Here is a 22,999-nt window from a genome sequence, read left to right as displayed (position 1 = left end):
CACAAGTTAAAAAGCCAAAACATCAAAACATGGACAGCTTCAGTTTGAGAAGTCTTTACTGAGACAGACTAGTGTAAGACAGCCCTGCTTAATCTAAAACATTTCAGAAGATTGATCGTGTACGTTTTAGTACCAAGAAAAGTAGAACACAATGTTTCACTTGCACTGTAGGAAGGGCTCCAGATGTTCCAGTTCCTGTCACTTTGAGAAACAGCATCAAACTTTTTCTACCGTTTCTTCTTACCGTGATCAACGAAGAGATGACACAATCACGTGTGGTAACAGATCATTTTATTTTAAAAAAGATGTTTTTTGTATAGATGCAGACATGTTCAGTTTAAATACAATCTAAAATTAATCTTTTATATATTTATATTTTTAATAATACTTGGAGTGGACTACTTTTAAAACAATTTGCATCTAGTAACAATTCTAACAACAAGGTAGCAATTAGCACGGCAGCTACGACAAAAGCTTATTGTAGAGTTTGTTTACAAATACACAACACACAAACAGTAAAACAGACACATTTTCAAACATCTGGTCTGTGTCAGCTCCTCATAAATAATGTCAATCCAACAACTGTGAACAAGGAGAAAAAGCTCCAACACCATTTACCTCTTCTCCATCAGTTCTCTGTTCACCTGCGTTCCTTATAAATACATGAAAAATATTTTCCTGATCACATTCACACACGTGTTAGTTTTTTCTGGAGTGTTTTCAGTTTGAGTCCTCGAGGCTGCTGCTTTTCTGCTCCGAGCCTAAGTTGCAGAGCCGGACCATGATGCTTTGTAGGCCGGGCTCTACTATTCCGAGCAGGGGCCTCTGGGAAGGGTCTCCGTTCCAGCAGGCCTCCATCAGCTGCCAGCATTCCTCATCGAAAGAAGGCAAGCGCTCAGGTCTGGCTCCTGCAGACAACAGTGAGACACAAAGACACTCACAGCTAGAACCAAAGGAAGTCCTCAGACACTAAACAGTCTGAGATGTTTGAAAATGCTTTCCTAGGTTTTAAATTTGCATGAATGGGCCTCAGGTGCGCTTGATGTTGTGATTTAGCACTGCCCTCATGTAGGCTTAGGTCATGCTGCTTTAACACCTGTTTTTTTTGTATGATCTAAAACGAGTTATTCTTCTTCTTTGGTTTATTTTGACTGTAAAACTTCAGCTGCTCTTTCAACCGCCAGATGACTCATTCCCACACAAACTGGTGCAGTTTTTATTTTGTGGTATGACAGAATACTGACTCACCACAGACAGTGTTGATAGTTGGTAAGTGAATATAGGGTGTTGTATCAGCAAGAATCTTGAAATATGACATGTTAATACAGGGGTTAAAAATTCAAATTATATATCTTTAAAGGCTTTATATGTGATTTTTTGATCCAGCAGATGTCGCCCTTGAGCACCAGCATGAAACCAAAACAACTCCCGGTGCATTGTTGTGTTAGCATGCTAATGCTAGTGATCTTTATTATGCTCGTATCTTCACACTGCATGTAAATTTACCTGAAATGAGCGTGATCTAGAAACACAGTTAAGCAGTGAGTACAGTATGTTATTCTTCTTTTCTCTAGTCCCTCAATTAAACAACTTTTATACACGAGGGGAGGAGTCAGCCGGCCGTCCTGATGATGTAAACAAAGTGAAGATAGGACTCTGAAAACTCTGAAAACATCACAGACAGTGGGACTCGGGTGTTACACCCATTGTAGACAGTCATGACTCACAGAGTTATTTTCAGAGGATATACTTGATTTATATTACATTTAAGTGTGAAAAATCACATAGAAAGCCTTTAAATCTTAATGTCATAAAATGCCATAATATGAACACACCACCACATGAATTAAAGTTTGTTTTATTCATATAGAACAGTGAAATCTGTATTTTTGTACATCAGAGCCACTGTAACATTGGATATTTAAGCTTCACTTTAGTGCAGTTTTAGCTAAGGCAATAACATTTGCCTAAATCAGTAGATATAGGTGACACATGTAACTTTTTACCGAATTACATCATTGATCTGAGTTATAAAAATCTGTTGAAAACTGCGTCTTACTGCATTTTAAAAGTAAGCAATTTAGTTAGTTATGAGATGTACCGTAGTTGTATTTTTTGAAGATACCCATTTTATTTTAGTTCTACATGTTTGTAATTATTCATAACATGCTGTGTTCAATAGTCTTGACTAATAAGTAATTATAACTTAAAATCAATAAAAACATTTAAAGTTATTTGCATATTATTTCCCACAATGATTCATCCGACCCTTATGATGCCTGATGATGTCACCAAAACTATCCAATCAGTGAGTTACCTGGCAGTCTCCATAGCAGAACTAAAAGGTGATTATGTACACTGTGTGTGTGTTTTTAAAGTTTGTTTACCTTTTTTAACATTGTTCCAGAGCTGATCCTTACTGGAGCATTTCTCAAAGGCTTCTGGGAGTTTCACTGAGCCAGTGCAGAGGTACCAGAAAAGGATCCCAAAGGCGTAAACATCCACAGAGTTATCATACTTCCCTGACAGGAAAAAGTTCACAATGGAGAGAAGGACTTAAAGAGACTGGTATACAGAATACCTGCACAAGTGGATATGATGCGCTGAGACATATACTGTGTGTGTGTGTGTGTGTGTGTGTGTGTGTGTGTGTGTGTGTGTGTGTGTGTGTGTGTGTGTGTGTGTGTGTGTGTGTGTGTGTGTGTGTGTGTGTGTGTGTGTGTGTGTGTGTGTGTGTGTGTGTGTGCGTGCGTTTATAAGAAGCTTCTTTGAGGTGAAATTATAAACGTACCTGTAAACAGCTCTGGAGCCATGTGGATCGGGGTTCCAACAATGCTGCCAGACATCATGGCTTCTGGTTTACAGAACCCTAGGTCTGTGATCTTGGCCCGATTTTGTTTGTCCAACTGGAAAAGAAATCGGGGAAAGCAGGCTTGAAAAATACATTACACAGACACACAGAGAGAGTTTAATTTAATTAATTCAAACGTTGCAAAAGTCACATTTTGAACCAGTATTGGATTAGAAATACACGCCGTTTGCTTCAGCATCCCTCATTTTTGTCTACGAGTGTATACATTTACCTGCTGGCTTGATGATATTTAAAACACTTTTTTTCAAATATGGATTTGTTCTACACATTACAAAGCAATGTGTAAGACCTAGAGTCTTAAAAAAGGTTTGCATTCAAAGTTTCTGCAGGCTACATTTTGCATATTGATTCATAATCTTTTGTGAAGTGGTTCACTAAAACACAAATAAACTGATTTGACATCTGATTTAAGTTCATTCACTAAATTACCATCAGCCCAATAGCAATGTAGATTTATTTTTTTCAAGGTAAGAAGACCTGGAAGTTCGTAGGACTTACCAGTACATTTTTTAGCTTTATGTCTCTGTGCAAGAGCCCCTGGCTATGCAGGAAGCGGATCCCCTCCACCACATCCAGTGCGATCTGAAGTCTCTCCCTCAGTGATAATCCGGCCTTGTAGAGACAGAAAGAGCAAAGGAGACTTAATTGACAGTGTGTGTGATTAAGATGGAGGATAACAGTGTGTAACCTTTAAAAACAATTACTGGTATGTTTTTTTTTGTTTTAATCCTACTCGGCATTATCAAGGCACCTTCAAGCCTGTGTAGAGGTCTCTGTGCAGCCGCTCCATGATGAGCAGCACCGCGATGCTGGAGCCGCTCCCATAGGTGTGATCAATCACGGAGCCATGCAGGTCAACGAGCCGCTCATGTTTAGGCAAAGTCCTGACATGCAACAAGGAGAAGAAGGGCATACAACATATTAATCATAGGATCATTAATGCACTTTAGTTAGCTTAAAGTCACAGTACATACACTTACATCCTGTTGGTCCACATCAGTAAGGTCTTTATAGTTTTGCTGCATTCCTCACATTTATGGCAGTTGGAGCAGATGAGCATTAATCAAATGTCTTTAATATGTGCAAAGAAAAGCCTTGAGGCTGTATAGGTACACTGGGTGGAGTTGATAATAAAGAGCCTGTCATAGCCATGAAGATGCCATAGACTGTATGAAAGCTGCATTTTCTCTGATCTAACAACAGAGACAGAGAAACATGTCTGCAACTTCAGGGTCTTTTTGTGGCTTGTGTTGTTGCATTTTGGTCAGATGCAGCCCTCGAGATAATGCAAGGCAAGGATTGATTATACTTCACGTTCACGTTGCCCACCTCTTCCAAGCATGCTAGTGCCAAGGAGGTGCCAATACAGAGCACTCAGACAAGTCAAATGAACTGGACTTTGGTGGTCAAGCGTACTTGGGCAAGGTACGGATTGCCTAGTGTGAGTGTGCCCTATAAAATGCACAGGCAGCTTTGAATGAGTGCTGTTTTTTATCTTACCTACTGCGTTTTTGGAGTGAAGTTTTTTTTAGACTTTGAGCAAACAGAATGCTGTGTGGATCATATCAGAGCAGCTGAGTGCACAAGTTTGTGTGTTTGCTGTTGATTCACTTCTTCTAGCACACCTTGTGTAGTGAAACTCCAGAGCCAGGTCGTTCCAGTGTTTATCATCGGGCGGTACCACAGACTTTAAGGCACATGGGTAGTGTCCTCCCCAGCTGTCACACAAGTACACAACTCCATATTGGCCCCTCCCCAACTCTCGCCCCAGCTTCGGTTTGCCTGTCAAAGAACAATGCATTCCTTTTTTAACCTCACAGTAGAAAAAAAACACAGGTTGCAGAGTACAAATCAAATGTGTGGATATTCTAATCATGGTGAGGTTTTGACATTTTCTGAACTTTTTTTAAACAGCAGTTGAAGCGATTAGTGTCCCCAAAAAACATGTTCTCAGGGTTTCTCTTTACTTGGAAAAGTGTAGCAGTCCTTTGATGTTTGAGCTTCATGGTGCAGAAAGATTGATGTGCAGTTTTTTATAAAATACACATATATTCTTTTAAAAACAAACTTTACGATACATGAATCACAAAAAGCCGTTTGCAAAGCTTGAACTCACAAAATGTGTGAGCAGACTGTAAGCTTGATTTAATTTGTTAAAGCTGGTTTGGTGGTGACTCACCATGCAGCAGCACATCCCTGAGGGAGCGGCTCTCCAGGGACAAGCGGGCCAGTCGAGGGGCGTGGTCTTTCCTCACACGCAGCCACAGGTCCTCAGTGCGCTCCAGACGCCCTGTGTGCCCTTCCTCCAGCTACAGACACCAACACATGACAAAGCATCTCATGGTTAGCATTAAGAGTAGCTGCTAAATCACTGGGTTCAATTGTTTACAGCTATTCCACTTTTATTCGACTAAAACAACACGTCTGATGGTTAAAGCAGACTCTAATGTAATGGTGGTACCAAAACCACAGAGGAAAATAAACTCTGTTACACATCCAAGCCCTACATTTCAAATTGTACTTCCTTTCAGGGGTCATTTCTCAAATCAGAACTCATCGAACCTACAACAATTATTTAAACTCAACAAATCTCAGAAGTTAAAAGAGAAAACCTCTCAGTTGAATTTTTAAAACATCATGGATATCTGAAACGTTTAACAGGCACTAGACTTCTTAGAGTCTAAACACAACTGATTCATTCTCTTGCAATGCCTAGTCTTTACATAACAACACATGAAACACTTATAAAATACAACTTTTCGCAGCATTGATTTGCAGCTGCAGTAATAAAAGTAAATATTTCCCTCAGAGGTGTAAGGATGTGGAAGCATCAAGCAGAATGACAGATGTTCTACATTTAAGTATAAGTACCAGAAAATTATACTTCAGTAAATGTACGCCAACTCTCTAAATGTTCTTTTCTTTGATGTCTATGAAATGTCTACGATTCATCTTTAGTTTATCCTGTTAAATGTCATTTTGTAGTCTTTTCTCAAACCTCAGTGTAAAGCCATCTACAGGACTACAGATTTCACGTTCTCAGAGACTACAGGTCAGCTGTCATGACCTGATCAACACAAACATCCTGCTACATTTATCTTATGGTTCTTAACTAGAGGTTGACAATAAATAACCGTCAAAGTGAAGGGGGGGGGGGTCTGTCATTAATTCTCTCCAGCCTCTGACAGGGGCACGACAGCAAAAGTTTGGAGACCTATGGTTCATGTGAATGTTTTCATACAGTCGCTCCGATGGGTTAGCTCACATCACCTCTGTTTACTTTGTTGAAGAGTTCATTTATTCATCCTTTTTAGAGTATTGATGGCATGTTCATCATTTGCTGTCTTCAGTTCTTTTACTCTGTTTAGTCATTTGAATAATTGTATTCTGTAGTACTGCTTCTTTGGTTGGTTGTTGCTTGATAATGTGTGCTGCGTTGCTCCACATGTATAACGTGAAGAAAATTTGCAAATTACAATCATCAACAGAGGGTGATGAAAAAAAAAGTGCTTATTTTTTATCCAACATGATCTGCTATTAGCAAAAGACAGATTTTTTTTGTAATTGTAACACTCTGAACAGTCATTCAATGAAAAATAAAACAGTATGGCTGTTTTTTTAAAAGTAGTAGTAGTGCATACTGATCTGGCAAAAAAATGCAGGGTGCAAACAAATGCGAGATCCACAGTATGCCAAAAGTACCCAGATGTTTCACTGATTAGGAAAATTCTTTACAGTATGCATCAGACCAGTCTTCCTCACGTACTGTTTCCCACAATTCCAAGCACAAGGGCTATCGTAACAGGGAAAAAAATCACAATCAGACCAAACCACAGAAAGATTCCGCCAATTATTTATTTTTATTCTAAAAATCATGAAAATCAAATGGAATCACTCGTCAGCTTTCTTCAGACCGTAAGTGGATGCTACACTTTAGCAGTGTTTGCCAATAGCTGGGGTGTTGTTTAGCTGGGCACATCATACTGAAAAATAACCATCGACTTGCAGGCATAAACCTGAACATACTACTATCAAACATAGTACGTAGTAGGAGGTTTCAAAAACAGCCTTTGAATCTGTAACAGAATCGCTGCATTTGGATAGAGCTGCTGGTCAGTCCTCAGCTGCCTTTGAGACAGTGAACCACCAAATCTTCCTCTCCACACTCTGAGCTTGGCATCTCAGATCTGCCCTCAGCTGGTTCATGTCCTACCTCTCAGGAGAATCTTAAAATGGAGAAGTGAACACAGTACACAGCTTATCCACAGGGTGCCTCAAGGGCCAGTGCTAGGTCCCCTACCCTTCTCAATATACACCACTGTCTCAGCAAGAATCTCGTCATGCCTTGCAGAGATATCCAAACTGATGAAAGAACGCCACCTTCAACTCAACCAATCAAAGACTGAGCTCCTTGTCTTCCAAGCCTGTCCTTCTATACAACCACAGATCAGCCTGGGTCGTGACAGAGCATCGCCACCAGCTCCATGTGTTCTTAATCTGCTCTTATTAAACATTGTTTTGTCTGTTATTAACTAAAATACTCATAGGCTGGCAATCAAAGTTTGTTTCCTTTCCAACAAGTGTTGGAAGTAATTTTGTGTGCAGATGATTTACAGCAATCTAACCCCACACGGAGGAAGGCCATAAACCAGAATCTCTAGTGTGCAGTGACATACGGAGACAAAGGGGAAAATGGTTTAAAACAAGAACTGAATATTTGACTGTAACCACTAAAACATGGATACTCCACCAGCTCACTATTATGCAACAAACATCCCATAGTTGCAACATCTTACAAAGTCCTTCGAGTCTTTGATAATTCTGTTCAGGGCAGAAAAAGGTCCCTGCTTTTAAATTCTTATTTGACCAGGTTAACTGTCCACTGATAATACTCCCTACTTAACTTTTTATATCAGCTCATTCATATAAAACTGCATACTGCAGGACTGCCAATAGTCATGGACACTTCTTGTGACGGTGGTATATCCGACCGCAATGTGACAGAATCATTGAATGTTTATTTGTGTTTGTGTTTTTTGGGGCTTTTTTTCTGCACTGTGCATTTCTCTGAGAAATAAATGACCTAATGAAATTAGAAGGTTTCTGTCTATAAAAGGCCTGACCATGCAGAACATCCCCCAACATCACCTCCTCTTTGAGACAGAGATACTTAATCAATGTATTTGTGTAGGCATGGAAATGAAGTCAGTGATGTGACCCACACTGTCTGTCATGTGCCGATTATCATCAGAGCAATTTGACTGATAATGATTTGTCAGGGGCTTTATGGAGGGAGTCACGGCTATCTGCACACTGGGGCTTAAAAGGCAAAACAGTTCAAATAAAGAGGAATAAATCGCTGAACTTTAAGCTGTGCAGAGCCTAAGAGCAGATAAACACAGAGTATGGGGGGTTTCAATTGAACTGTCTCACAAGTCTATTGAATGATGCCTGTGGTACTTTCAGAATAATTCAAAGTGCCCTTATAAGTAAGTAACAAGCACACAGCCAGCATGTTAAGTAGCTGATGCGGATAACCTGTGTTGCCTAACAGCATTAATTTTGAAAGGTGTTACTGCACTGTCACCGGTGTTACATTAACTTGTTTAGCACTTACCTGATGCATTTATGCAGCATTCTATGGTTTTATTTATTTGTCCATATGTTTGGATCCATTATTATGCAGTAATTCTGGATTATCTTATACATCGTTCTCTTTTTCATCCTTCCTCTCCCTTACATTATCACTGCACTCAATCAGACTTTGCTAATGGTTTGAAGGGCGTTGCTGGGGGATCCCCCACTAAACCTTCTGTAATCTGATTTTAACCAAACTACTACTGTCTATTTGAGGACACTAAGACTTGTTAGCCTTAAAGTATTTGGTCTGCAAAAGAGGTATCTTCATAAGAAATAAAACAGGCAACAGTATTTCAAGCAAGGCAGTAAGCTATAGAGATAGATGAGGGAAAGAATGCAAAGAAAAGAGAAAGTTCACCTGGCGCAGAGATGCTGCAAAGGCCTCGTGAGAGCTGTTGAGTCGTGTCCTGAACTGGGAGCAGATGCTTCTGGCCAGTTTGGCAGCACTGAGACTTTCTATGGCATCCTGTGCCACTTTACGCTTCCACTCTAGAGTGATGGACGGAGGGTTCACAAAGGTTATCCTGTGGATTATCTAGGAGCAAGACAAAGAGTATTAACACTCCTCTGGAAGTCTTGAGCAATGTGATGCTCTTCCTGTCAAATGTATTAGGTACTGACCTGTTTGATTTGCTCCCAGAAAAGTCTTGTGACAGAAGATCCAGAATGAAAGGTGACCTCCACATGATAAGCAGCATTTAATAACTGGGAGAGATGAGGGGACGAGTAAATATTTATGAAAATGTTCAGTAACAGAGAAACACCTTCAAGTCTAGAGATTACTGGCACTGAAGGTTAGCAAAGGCTAATGAGCAGGACATACTATTACTAAAGTTTTTTAAAAAATAAAAACTTCAATTTTGATTGTTTTTCTAAGAATCTCTTCGATACCACTTTGAACTCCATGTTTTGGTTTGCTTTGTTAAAATTGTTTTAATCATTACATGGGTTCAGGGGCATGTCCAGACTTTCTGGACTGGGGCACTGACTTCTGCAGGGGTGGCCTGTTATGTGCGCACAAACACATATCATATATTAACCCTGCCAAACTTCACCCATCCAATTTACATTATAACACAAGATAATGCCAATATATACAGTATATCTTCTAAGCTTTATTCTACAATGACTCAAAAAGGCAAAGTATGTTCAAAGACAGAATTTAAAAGTACAAAAAAAAATGTGGCTGCAAACTCCTGCACAATGTCTCACTTGCATAACTTTGCATAAAAGCCAATCACAGTTTTGGACTATGCCACCCCTGGCCCCCCCTCTGGACACACCCCTGAGTGGGTTCACTATTTTATCTAATTAAATAGAACATAGATAACAGAGCAAGTGATTCATCTCACAGCATTTCAACTGCTGGTGATCATACTGCTCACATTTAAACATCAGCAAACATACTTCACAACGTAAATTTTTTCTATGACCTGCTGCCCACCTGTTTGAGGTGATTGGAGGTGATATTGTGGACAGAATAGTCAATGTGAGACTTTTCCAGACTGTTCAGACAGCGCTCCAGAGTTCCTACAAAGCTTTCCCTCAGATAGTCCACGGAGCTGATCAGCTTATTTGCCACCGCCTGATTCAAACGAACCACGATCAGTTCCTGGATCTGGTGGATGCAAGATTTGATGTCTTTCGACGTCACAGGCTCTCCATTTGTCGTTACAATGATGTCTGCAGATGAAAGCAAAGGGTTTGTCGTTTAATAATTCATGTATGTGACGAACCCGCATGGAGGAACGCAGTAGTGTGAAACTGTCTGTTAATGTTTAACATCATGTATTGGTGCATGAAAAAAGGGACATTTCACATTATGGGAATAAAGTTTTCATAAATAAAATGTTAAAAGAATGTTTGTCGAGACATCTACAACATCCAGAGGTCTTCTTGCAGTCATACAAAATGTCTCTTTTTTATTACATACTCATAAATAGGTAACTGGAAATCATTAGCAATGACAACACGGACTGCTTTCATGTGTTTTTGGAAAAGTTGCTTCACCTTTTTATGTGTGTCATAAATTCCAAATCTAGATTGCTTTATTGCTTTGTGCAACTTTGTCTATCCAGGCTTGAAAATGGAAATTAAATTTTTCAGAAAGTTATCCTCGACATGTTTCATCTGGAAGGAGAAGCAGGTGATTCTGATAGAACTGAAGGGTACATAGAAATGTTTTGAGTAACAACGAATGTAAACAGAAACATTGTTTCCTTATGAGAAAATCCTCTTGGCACCTTTAATCCTTAAATCACAACTAGTTTCACATTGCCAGAATTATCTCAACCCAAGAGCAGGCATTAAGTCTGTTTAAACACGTTGTTTCCATAGGGCTAGTTTCCTGAATGATGAGTGAACTCCAGAAAAAGAGAAACCCACTAAACATGCTTTTTGGAGAAAGCCAATGAAGAAAGGCAGGAAGGAAGCAGAACGCAATAACCAGTGAAAGGCTCTCGTCAGCTGCACGCAATGATTGAGTCAGACGGTGCAAAACTTTGTGGGCAGATTGTGAAATGAAGCTGGCACGGCGGTGTCTGCTACTGCAGTCAACAGACAGGGGAAAGAAAATCTGGCTTTGAGTATCTCAGGATGCAGATCATGAACCATGGTCAGTTAGTAAAAACAAGCCAGTCTTCTGTTAGCGACACATCAGACACATCAATGAACCGAGGGAGAAAAGCTCAAAGTGAAAATAATCAGGCCAGACGGCAGTCCTGATTCCACGAGTCAAATCTCTTCTTGAATAAAGAAATAATAGAGAGAGATTCCTTCCTTAACAGTTTAAAAATGTAGTAAAATAAACAAAGCACAGATGTGGACTGCAGACGTCATATTTCCTGCTTCCTGGAATCTAAAATAAAACTTATAACTGGAGGGTCTTCTTCCCGTTTCTTGTGCATTGTTTTTGAAGATTCATTTGTAGATTTAATGTCAAATCCAGAAATGCTATTTAAATAACTGTAGATTCATTTACAAGATTTTATTGCTTTTTGGTTAAAAAACTGAAGAGAAACATGTTAACTGTTAATCTAAACAGTGTCACAAATAACGTTATGATAATAAAAAAAACTTTAGCCTTTTCACAACAAACAAGTGAATCAAAATGCTGAAAATCACAGCTTGTCTGTTTGCTTTGAAGACATAATTCAAAGCATGTGACATGACAACACATCACTTAATACTGTGTGAAAGAAGCTTTGTTTTCTTGTCCCAAGAAGGCCCACAGCAGCAGAGTCACAGAAATGTATGAACTGTCTCCACTGACCCGACGCCACACATTACAAAAATATAACAACTGAGAATGTCAAATATGTCCTCTCCAATATCCGTTACAATCACGTGCATGCAATTACACACAACAACAAAAAAACTAAGGGATCCTGTTTATGACTTTTTTTTTACTTTTTAGTTGAAGATTTATTTTCGGTTTTTAATAGTTTGATTTAGATAGGTTAGAGGACAGGGTAGGAAACTGGGGAGAGAGTTGGGAATGTCATGTGGAAGGTCAGACAGGAGGGTCAGAGTCGAACCCGGATGGCCTGCTTCAAGGATTTCAGCCTGTATTCATGGGGCATGAACTAACTGCTATGCCAGCCCGCGCCCTGTCATCTTATTTATTAAGTAATTTTCTAACCAACTTTGATTTTTTTAGGCCAAATGTTGTTCTTTTTCTGGCCTTAATTTGACATCAGAAACACTTGGAATAAATTGTCAAATTCTCAACATTTCAAACTGGGGTTAATCTAGGTCACCATGGAAACAAGTTATGATAAAAGACCAGAATTTTAAGCTAAATTATTTCTTCACCAAGTCCATTTTTAATTGTGTAGTTTTTGTGTACTCCACCACCCAGTGTCTCAACAATAATATGAAACACCTTCAAAAGGTAAACCCTGCTAGCCTCGCAACATTTCACCAGAATCCTAAATCACTAACCTGTAAACTCCAGGTTAGCAGCATCCTCCAGCAGCTGCTCCTTCATGCTACTGAGTGTCTCCACGATCATGTCTTTCATCTCTTCCTGTTTGCGGTTTGCGATGGCCATGAGGGAGATGAAGAGTTCACCTTCTTTTTCTCGGGTGTACTCCAGCCTGCGGGGAGTTATCTGCAGATCCCTTTGCATGTCAAAGGCCTGCATGAGAGTGACGCACATATGTTATAGATCTAATAATTGATTTTTTCAGGGGCATACTGGGTTAAAGGAGACTGAGACCAAACTGTTATAGGACTGCCAAATGTGTATTGTGCGAAAACACTATCATATACTGTACATAGTGAGGAACATGAGGCCTCCTCCTCTCACCTGGTTAATGAAAAGATCTAGACACCGACAATGAAGCCCGTTAAGCAAGTTTGCAGCCTCCACCTGCTGGTTTTGAAGAACTTGTCGAGCAAAAGGCACCAGTATCCGATGCAGTCTTTCAAAAGCTTCACCCAGCATACTCTGGGGCTTGGCACCCGGAGCAGACACCTGTGAGGGGGCGCCACAGGAGCAGTTTCCTGTGGGGCTACTGAGGAAGCCGAGGGAAAGGAGCTGCTTATGGAGGGGGGTCTTTTCCCTCTCCCTGTCCCTCTCCCTCTCCCTCTCCTTCTCAGCACGACGATCTGGAGCTGGCGAAGCGGCTGGAATGGTGTCGGGGATACGAACAAAACAGACGGGAAAGCCGAGCATCTCTTTGACCTTCCAGAGCTCAGCCACCTGCTCCGTGCTTAAGGAGTCCTGGTTGATGGCGTAGAGTATGATGGGGGTCACGTTGCGAGTGCAGTCTTCCAGGGCCTCTTCTATTGGCTGAACACTCGTACAAGGCACTACCATGACCTTTGCTTCCTGAAGGCAAACAAAAAAAAAGGAAAAACTGTAAAAAGCTCCCATCAAAAAAAAAGACAAGCAAAGCCAACCCGAGGGACACAACTGCATTTAGTCTCCTTTTCGTTGCTACCATATTAGCTTTCTGGAAAATTAAGTGAATCGTATTTGTTATAGAAGCCCTAAATGGTTATTTAATACAACAACAAATATTTCCAATATGCAAGCTGTTCTGCAACCCCACACTACCTATCATCAGATTTATTAAACCTGCCTTTAACTGTACAAACTTTGACAACATCTTCAGGCCACCGTTATGGTTTTACTGCACACGCCACACGCTTTACTGGTTGTGCAGAGTAACAGCCAGGTATTTTTCACGAAAGAGTTGGGGGAGACATGAAAATACTACTACATGTGATGGCAAGCCACCGCCAAAACTTGCTTGATTCAAATGGTAAATGGTGAAGCGTGTATAGTGCTTTTCTAGTCTTCTGACTACTCACAGTACTTTTACACTGCAGGTCACACCTACACACTCACACACTGATGGTAGAGGCTGCTGAGTAAAGTGTCCATCAGTATTAACTCATCCATTCATACACATTCACACACTGATGGTAGAGGCTGCTGAGTAAAGTGTCCATCAGTATTAACTCATCCATTCATACACATTCACACACTGATGGTAGAGGCTGCTGAGTAAAGAGTCCATCAGTATTAACTCATCCATTCATACACATTCACACACTGATGGTAGAGGCTGCTGAGTAAAGTGTCCATCAGTATTAACTCATCCATTCATACACATTCACACACTGATGGTAGAGGCTGCTGAGTAAAGAGTCCATCAGTATTAACTCATCCATTCATACACATTCACACACTGATGGTAGAGGCTGCTGAGTAAAGTGTCCATCAGTATTAACTCATCCATTCATACACATTCACACACTGATGGTAGAGGCTGCTGAGTAAAGAGTCCATCAGTATTAACTCCTCCATTCATACACATTCACACACTGATGGTAGAGGCTGCTGAGTAAAGAGTCCATCAGTATTAACTCATCCATTCATACACATTCACACACTGATGGTAGAGACCGCTGAGTAAAGAGTCCATCAGTATTAACTCATCCATTCATACACATTCACACACTGATGGTAGAGGCTGCTGAGTAAAGAGTCCATCAGTATTAACTCCTCCATTCATACACATTCACACACTGATGGTAGAGGCTGCTGAGTAAAGAGTCCATCAGTATTAACTCATCCATTCATACACATTCACACACTGATGGTAGAGGCTGCTGAGTAAAGAGTCCATCAGTATTAACTCCTCCATTCATACACATTCACACACTGATGGTAGAGGCTGCTGAGTAAAGAGTCCATCAGTATTAACTCATCCATTCATACACATTCACACACTGATGGTAGAGACCGCTGAGTAAAGAGTCCATCAGTATTAACTCATCCATTCATACACATTCACACACTGATGGTAGAGGCTGCTGAGTAAAGAGTCCATCAGTATTAACTCATCCATTCATACACATTCACACACTGATGGTAGAGGCTGCTGAGTAAAGTGTCCATCAGTATTAACTCATCCATTCATACACATTCACACACTGATGGTAGAGGCTGCTGAGTAAAGAGTCCATCAGTATTAACTCATCCATTCATACACATTCACACACTGATGGTAGAGGCTGCTGAGTAAAGAGTCCATCAGTATTAACTCATCCATTCATACACATTCACACACTGATGGTAGAGGCTGCTGAGTAAAGAGTCCATCAGTATTAACTCATCCATTCATACACATTCACACACTGATGGTAGAGGCTGCTGAGTAAAGAGTCCATCAGTATTAACTCATCCATTCATACACATTCACACACTGATGGTAGAGGCTGCTGAGTAAAGAGTCCATCGGCATTAGCTAATCACTTTCATAGACATTCATACGCTGCTGACAAAGCAGCTGTATCAATTTGGGGTTAAGCGTCTTGCCCAGAAACACATCGGACATGTGACTGCAGGAGCTGGGGATCAAACCCCCCTAACCAATTCAGGTTTTTCTATTTTTCTAGGCCCCCAATGTTTTGTACCAAGCCTGGGAGGGGATATACTCAATATATACTCACGCACACACATTTTATAAATTACACATGTTTTAGTTACGTCTTTATTAAAATGCTAGCACATTTCAGGAATCTGCACGTGCATTTTATTTGTATTTTGCCCACGCTTCATTACGACAATGGATACTGAAAATCATTAATTCTAAATATTAATACCCATTTAGAGCAAAAGTATTTGTGCCTGAGGTAAAACTTGCTGGATATATTTCCAGCTACGTTTGACGAAATGGCGTTAAAAAAAAAAAAACCTGCATCCATGTCACGTCCCGGCTCTGTAGTTTTATGCTTCAACATGTGTCTGTTGAATGTAATTTTCCTTTCCAGATCTCTTCCTATGCTCAGAAAATAAAGACTCTATTTGAAGAGGAGACATGGCAGCTGCTCTGGTTACAAAACAAAAAGTCACTTTGTGAACGTTCATGCTTTCAACCTACATGAAAAGGCTTTTCATAGCTGCCAACAAGCACAATTTCTGATTGACTAGATAGTTTTATTCAGTCTGTTACTTTAACATTTTAATTAAGATAAGTTAAATAACCTAAATGTATCAGGCTACTGGGCTCAGAAATCCAAATGGATGTATGTCCATATCTGCTGAATGCTTATAGAGGCATCTTTATACTAAAAATGAACATATATCATTGGTAGCCCACAGCTTCTTTTCATGACGTAATTTAATTAATCAGAACATTTGTTTAACTTAAATGTGTGAGACTAAAACCTCATATTTACAACTGTACAAAGTAACCAGAGCTCACTTTTCAAACACTTGACTCAAGAAGATGTTTCGACAGGTTGCACTGCAAAAGGTGCAAAACCACATCCTCACAAATCACATGCCCTTTCTAATTCTGAGAACAGAACGGCAAACAGATATTTCTGATGGTCTTGGGAATGTCTGTGACACAGTGCTGAAAATGACACATGTAATAGGTAGACTTAACCCTTGATAATAATAAAAAAACGACAAGAACAGACAGAGAGCTTGAGAGCAAGACCATAACTGGGGTGGAAAAGACCGTCAGAGAAAAAGAGGCAAATAAACGACTCACAGCGACACAAAAGAGACAGTCAGTCCTGTCTCCAAGAAACAAGAGCTGAAGCCATCTGAGCAGCCTCTTTAGAACAAAGATTGCCTGCAAACATTTGTTCACAGCCAATCAAAATCAATGCAATGTTTATATTCTGAATTTCAGTTCTTCAGGGATGTGGCTATTTGAAATTATTGTTTTGTTTTGTAGATGTCTTGTTATTGCCACTGTCTGTAGAGCTGACCTACTTCTACAGAGTTACAGTGACGACAAATGACGGTGTAAGAAATTAAATGTTCACTTCAAAAAGAATTCAAGAATCATGGTGATAATTTAGCTATATGATTTTCATATAACTATGATCTCCTTGGCTATGTGGTTTCCTTTGTGTCCTCTGAGGTGGAGAAAACTTGAGTAAACTCTGGGATGTGGAGAGGGTTAATTAGCAAGTTGGTTTCTCATCTGCCGGCTCCTCAAACAAGTGGCTGTGATATTGGCAAGACTGTGTGAATACCACAGTGAGCAGAGAGATTCTGTGCCTTCATTTACTCCAGCCAAAACATGTGAATCTCTCATTCATTCACTGCGTAAGCTTTTGTAAAACCTTTGATATAGAGGCTGGCTCATAGAAGTTAGAGGATTCACAGCTATATTTAGATGTGGAAATAATTATTTTAGTTGTAATAACTCCAATTTTATTCTTTCTTTGGGGGAAACCGAAGAACACATTTCAAAATAATCTTTCCTATTTTTCCTCCTCTATGATTGAGTTTGTTTAATATCTTACAAACATAACCCAGCTAATAAATTCCCCTGAGTTCTTCTGGAGTGTAAAAAGTTTTTGACCCAAATAAGGGATTGCAGGATCCCATAGCTTTTAGTCACACGTGACATTAAACAGGAGTGTAAAATGCTTTACTCCCGGCCCTGATATTTTCCCTCCAGGCTTTCATATATTACACTTCTCTGCTTTTCAGATAAGACCTATAACCATCTTGAACAGAATAACAGGATTCATGCAAATTCCATTTCATGGGTTTAAAAATTCAGCAACACATGAAGCTGACGTCAAACAAAAAATCTGATCAAAGTTCTCGCCATGTTTTTCACACAAAACTGATGTCTAAAAGCACATACTTAGAAGATGAAATTGATTTTTATGATTATAATGTGTGACAACATTAGGACAACACGTTGGATCAAAAAGTTGTGACTAGGTTCCCACACAGCTCAAGCGAAAACAAGATTAGGCTTTGAGAAAGTCAAAGCAAAAAAGTTTCTGGTAACGAGATGAACGACCAGTGTCCCAGAATTCAGTTGTAACCATGGAAACTTCATTGCAAGCAAAGGGTTTGGGATTTTTAATATGACCAAGTCATGTGAATTGCACCAGACCAGCGGCATTACGTAAGGGGGCTGGGCGGGTGGGCTGTCCTCAAGCAGAACTAGGCCTGGTTTCTGGGGCTGTGTGATGCTCACTAAGGGGCCTTGGTCTAAAGGATTAGAGACTAATTTCCACGTGTCACACATAATAAGGAATGAGTACAGTCCTTACACCATACTTAATCAATTCATTCCCACCACAGGATATTGAGATTTTCAGGTTTCATTGGCTGAAGATCAGTACCACTGTGCCCAACAACTCTTTCTTTTCCACACAACTTTAAGCAGAACCTGTAAATCTGTATTTAAAAAAGGGAGAAACGTGACTGGAAAAGAATGCATTTCTGAACTGTAGCATAAATCAGTGAAACACTGTACAGCACAGGAAATAATCAGCTCTGCTCAGTAATCTATTTGTGAGAAAAGCTTGTGTACGTGTGAACACACAGGCTATTTAGAGGGAAATGCCACCGCACAAAAAGTAAACACAGTTAGGGTCCGGCTCTATGATACAAATTAGTGACAGAGCTGAAGGAGTTACATTTTCATTTTGATCTCCTATTCCCCATGGCATATATAAAATTAACCGTTGTTTTTCACTGCAATGACAGCATGACTTGCGGTGGTTTAATCGCACTTTTTAGGGCAACTAAACTGTTCTAACTTCATTTCAAAAAGAAAGCTACAACACCACAGTGTACCAAATTGAAAACATTATTATACAAAAATATGTATGTCTTAATTGATGACTATGTGAAGTCAATAAATCTGTTCTCCGACATTTCCAGCGGAAAGAGGAGCATGCAGTTCCATCTCCAGGGAATGCTCATCACGTCAGCAGAAATATACCCACACTGATTTAATGGCTATTTAACTAGAAAACAACAATGGTGGGTGAAATGGCTAAATATTTCATCCCAATAACTTCTTCTGAATGTATCAATATTGATATTTATCCTGATTTCAATAGCTGCTTTCAATGGGTATCCTGATAGTTGCAGTACATTGGACCTTATTTTTTATAAAGTTAATAGAAACTAGGAAAACATTAAATAGGAAGAGGTTTCACTTTATAAAACGTGTGTCTCTTCAACACTATTTACCAGACAGAGTATGTCAGGTGGATTCTGACGGCCGAGCTTCCATCGACATTAGCGCAGCTGTTTTGAGGAAAGCAGCTTGTTTTCAGAGTAGGATTCCATTTTTGTTTATCTTCCCCTAGATTTTTACTGGGAATCAAGTATTCACATCTTATACTGTTTAAAGCATAAAGAACAGATTATTAAATACATAAAAAAGGAGTTAAACATTAAGGACCAGTGTCTCTTTGACATTCTTATGCAGACATATGATGCCCAGCCCAAGATATCATATCATTGTCTATAATATTGACATCTTGTTATCATTTTGTTACCGTGCTCATCTTGGCAGAAAAACTGAATTTTAATGTCATCACCTTTAGCCCTTGGTGAAGGTCAATCTAATGATAAAGTCTATAATAAACAGTAATATTAAGTTCACTTTCACAAATACTTTGGAGTTCCTTTGGTGGCACTCGTTTTTTTTCTTATACTAGAAACATCCACTTCTGCACCAGCAGTTTGATTAAGCAGAAAAACTGATTGTTGTCACTATTTCTGCAGTTTATATGTTGTTTGATACGCACCATATAAATGTCAGTGTCCTAAATGTATAGTAGTATCTATGTAATTAAGGGCTAATCGAGATTGATATATCTCCCAGGCCTAGCTGAAAAAACACACTCAGTGATGTAGTGAGCCCAGCATTTGATGTCATCACAGTTCTTTGCCTACAAAAATTTCCTCCAACACTCATCTGAGTTTGGTATCAGTAAAGGTATCTGAAAAGAAAAATGGAATATCTCTACCTGAAGCAGTTGGTGATGCAGGGTGATCTCCAGCTCTGCTAGCCTGTGGGCTGGGTCCTCACATTCCTCATGGATCTCCAGGTCTTCCCGGGGAACTGTATCCCATCTGCCACAGTTTGCTGCCAGCTGGTGTACCAGCTCATACTGGCCAGGCAGTGCCAGGCTGAGCCTTGTCTGTCTTCCATGGGTGAAACACAGCTTCCGCCTCTTACAGACAGTGCCCTGAACTCCCTCACATGCCTCTCCGGCCTCTGGGCCTAGTGGCAGCAACCTCTCCCCCAGAAGGCAGTTGAGTAGCTGGTAGCGGGCAGCACAGTCCTGGCCCAACACCAGGATGTACGGGACAGCACCTACAGTACTGCGTAGGAACTCTTCCTCATGACTTGGGAAAGAAATGCAGCTAAGCTGTCCTGAGCGAACAGACAAAGATAAATTGGATACATAAATTGTCGTTACCCAAACCAACTCAATTGATTCCTGGAATTTGTGAGATTTTGGGGAGTTATTGGAAAGTATAGATTGACTACTCAGTGAAACATTAATCCTAGTATCTGAGAGTTACTTCTAGAACATACAGTAGATCATTGTCTCATGATACAATATTAAAATATTTAAAATCTGATGTATCACCTTGGGCTATAATATCCTGAGCTTGCCCTTAGATCGGGAGAGCACACAGAAGAACCATTTAAACTTTTCAATAGAAGGTACAGTATAAGACATAATCCTCAATGATGCTGAGTCACAGTCTCTATTACTTACATAACTAAGACAGCAGTTACAGCCTATTGGATATTTAGTATGCAGTGCACTTGGTTTTATTATAACTCTTATGTAGCACTCCTCACTTGTGAACCAAACATGATGCATTAAGGCCTAGCATTTCATAAGGACCTGTGATGAGCTGCATGGCCTGTGCATCAGTGGATAGACCATGCAAACCAGAAAGTGAGTGCAGACATATCTGCAAATTGTCTTTTTTAATCATAGATGTTAAAACTATTTTGGGATCCTTCCGTATCATGTGATGCACATCATGTGATGCACATTTTAGTACTGACAACCTTATTGGCAGGTGAAGCCAAGTCGTTACTCAAGAAAGATATTAGTCCCATTTTAATTTGATTATGGCTAATTTTAGGGTAAGCATTGTTAAATTAATGTAGAGGAAAACTATTTGACCATCTCTGTTTACAGGACATTAGCAGAGCAAGTAGCCTCTCCAGGGGATCTGTGCATTTAATAAATGTTTCACACAAGCAGGTTCATTATAATAGTGAGTATTGTATCACTCAGGATATGTATACAAAATAACTTGGGATTTTTAGCAATGGAAAAATAGTTTAAAATGTATATAATAATGAATATCAAGCTTCATTTTTAAAGGTGGACTCAAGGCAAAAGCATCTGTTTGTAAGCGACAGACACCTTCAGACATACACTATAAAGAATAGACGAACAGTTGTCTGATATCCACCAGCTCTCAGCAAACTTCTGAGTGTGGAAATCTCAGCATATTTGGTGCACTTAGTCTGCTCATGCTTTTGAGGGGGGGGGCTTAATCTCTTTAGTTTTCCCTAACCCCCCTTAATGCATTTTTCAGTCTAGGTTTGGTGGATAAATCACTTGGCAGGAAACATTTCTGAGTCTATTATTTGTTTCTCTATATGATTAACATGTTAATGGATGTATTCCTATGGATACCAGTTTTTTTTGGAAATCATTTAAGGTGCTTTTAACATGTAAAACATTGCGACATTCATGTGCACAGACGGAAGTGTTGTGATGTTGTTGCTGCACGTTTTCAAACCTTACCTGCCTCCAGAGAAAAAGTATCCGAGCTCACGGTTGATGCACAAGCATTGCTGTAGTTTTGCCTTATTTCCCGGAAGAAAGCATTAGTCTCTTTCAAGTTCTTCTTCAGTTGTATCGTGTGCTTGTTGTAGCTGTTAAATATCCTTGTCAGTTCCCGAGCTAAAGGAGTCGTCTTTTGTTGAACATTTCCCTCCATTGTCGACAGTTTTGGGACAACTGTCTTCTCCTTGTAGTGATGGTTAAGCAGGTGCAAAACTTCTAAATTGGACGTCTGGTTTGGCTATCAGTCCTAGTTATCACCTAGTTAGTATTCATGATTGCACTCTGAACTTCCAGGCTGTCGTAAACAATCACAGAAATGTACTAGTGGTGCTGCAAGACATCAATCCCTTCGGTGTTTCGTGTCATTAAATAAGGGCTGAACATTTGACATTTGTTGTTATGTTATTGAAGCATACAAGCACAGCTAACTAGCTTAACGCCTTAACTTTATATATTAGCTCAACTAACAAACTAACCGATATTCGGCGTTTTTGATATGACCAACAGTGTTGACCTCTGCATACTGAGAAGTGAAGAACAATAGACACCAAGCCTCTTACACTGACGACTAAAGGTGCTAGGTGGTATAACTAGTTAGCTGTAGTTCAGAAAACGTTAGCCCGGCTAGCCAGAAGGCATCTCCATAGCCCTTCACTTCACGAACACAGTCCAGGCCACAGTTTCACATCCATACAGCTCCGTGTTTTAAAAATGAGCCCCGGCTGAGATAGCTACCTCAAAATGACCGCGACCTCAACAACGCTTTTTGTTTTCCTGATTAAACTCCGTAGGGAAAAACGAATCTTTCCTAAACTGGCTGCGGGCCGGAGAAAGTTGCGGATATCTTCCGCTGTGTACGAGCGGAGAGGGACAACAACAAAGATAAATCAAGCAGACAGTCTTCTTCTTCTTCTTCTTCTTTCGAGGAGTGCAGGTGGAGGAGTGAGTCGGTGGTGGCGAGGCAATGCAAGGTGCGCAACCAAATCTCAAAGCTGCGACCAGGCAGTCAAATCAGTGCAAAACAGAAAGTTGACATGAACCGAAGTTTGGGAGAGGAAAGGGCGGGGTCCGGGATGACGCAATGCAATCTGGGAAATGTTGGAATGTCAATATCCGAAGCATAGACTGTATGAGGCGTATGGTCCAATAATAATAATAATAACAAAAACAATAAAATAATATATAATAATAATAATAATAATAATAATAACAACAAAAACAATAAAATAATATATAATAATAACAAAAACAATAAAATAATATATAATAATAATAATAACAAAAACAATAAAATAATATATAATAACAAAAACAATAAAATAATATATTATAATAATAATAACGAAACAATAAAATAATATATAA

General features: G+C 39.7%; 1 protein-coding gene across 1 annotated transcript; it reads right to left on the bottom strand.

Moving 5' to 3' along the window:
• Window positions 1-274: 274 nt before the first annotated feature.
• On the bottom strand, window positions 275-22,816 carry dstyk (dual serine/threonine and tyrosine protein kinase). Its single transcript, XM_061041965.1, has 14 exons — window positions 21,593-22,816; window positions 19,778-20,187; window positions 12,822-13,346; window positions 12,455-12,650; window positions 9,957-10,195; window positions 9,134-9,217; window positions 8,871-9,047; window positions 5,052-5,181; window positions 4,498-4,654; window positions 3,624-3,756; window positions 3,371-3,484; window positions 2,792-2,906; window positions 2,388-2,522; window positions 275-908 (listed from the first exon to the last, which is right to left on the bottom strand). The coding sequence occupies exons 1-14, from the start codon at window positions 21,786-21,788 to the stop codon at window positions 721-723; spliced, it is 2,799 nt and encodes a 932-aa protein (XP_060897948.1). The 5' UTR covers window positions 21,789-22,816; the 3' UTR covers window positions 275-720.
• Window positions 22,817-22,999: the final 183 nt, after the last annotated feature.

This window comes from Labrus mixtus, chromosome 7, assembly GCF_963584025.1.
Source record: "Labrus mixtus chromosome 7, fLabMix1.1, whole genome shotgun sequence".
NCBI lineage: Eukaryota > Metazoa > Chordata > Actinopteri > Labriformes > Labridae > Labrus > Labrus mixtus.
Note: the sequence above shows the minus strand (reverse complement) of the source record. Positions and strands in the feature narration are given on the sequence as shown.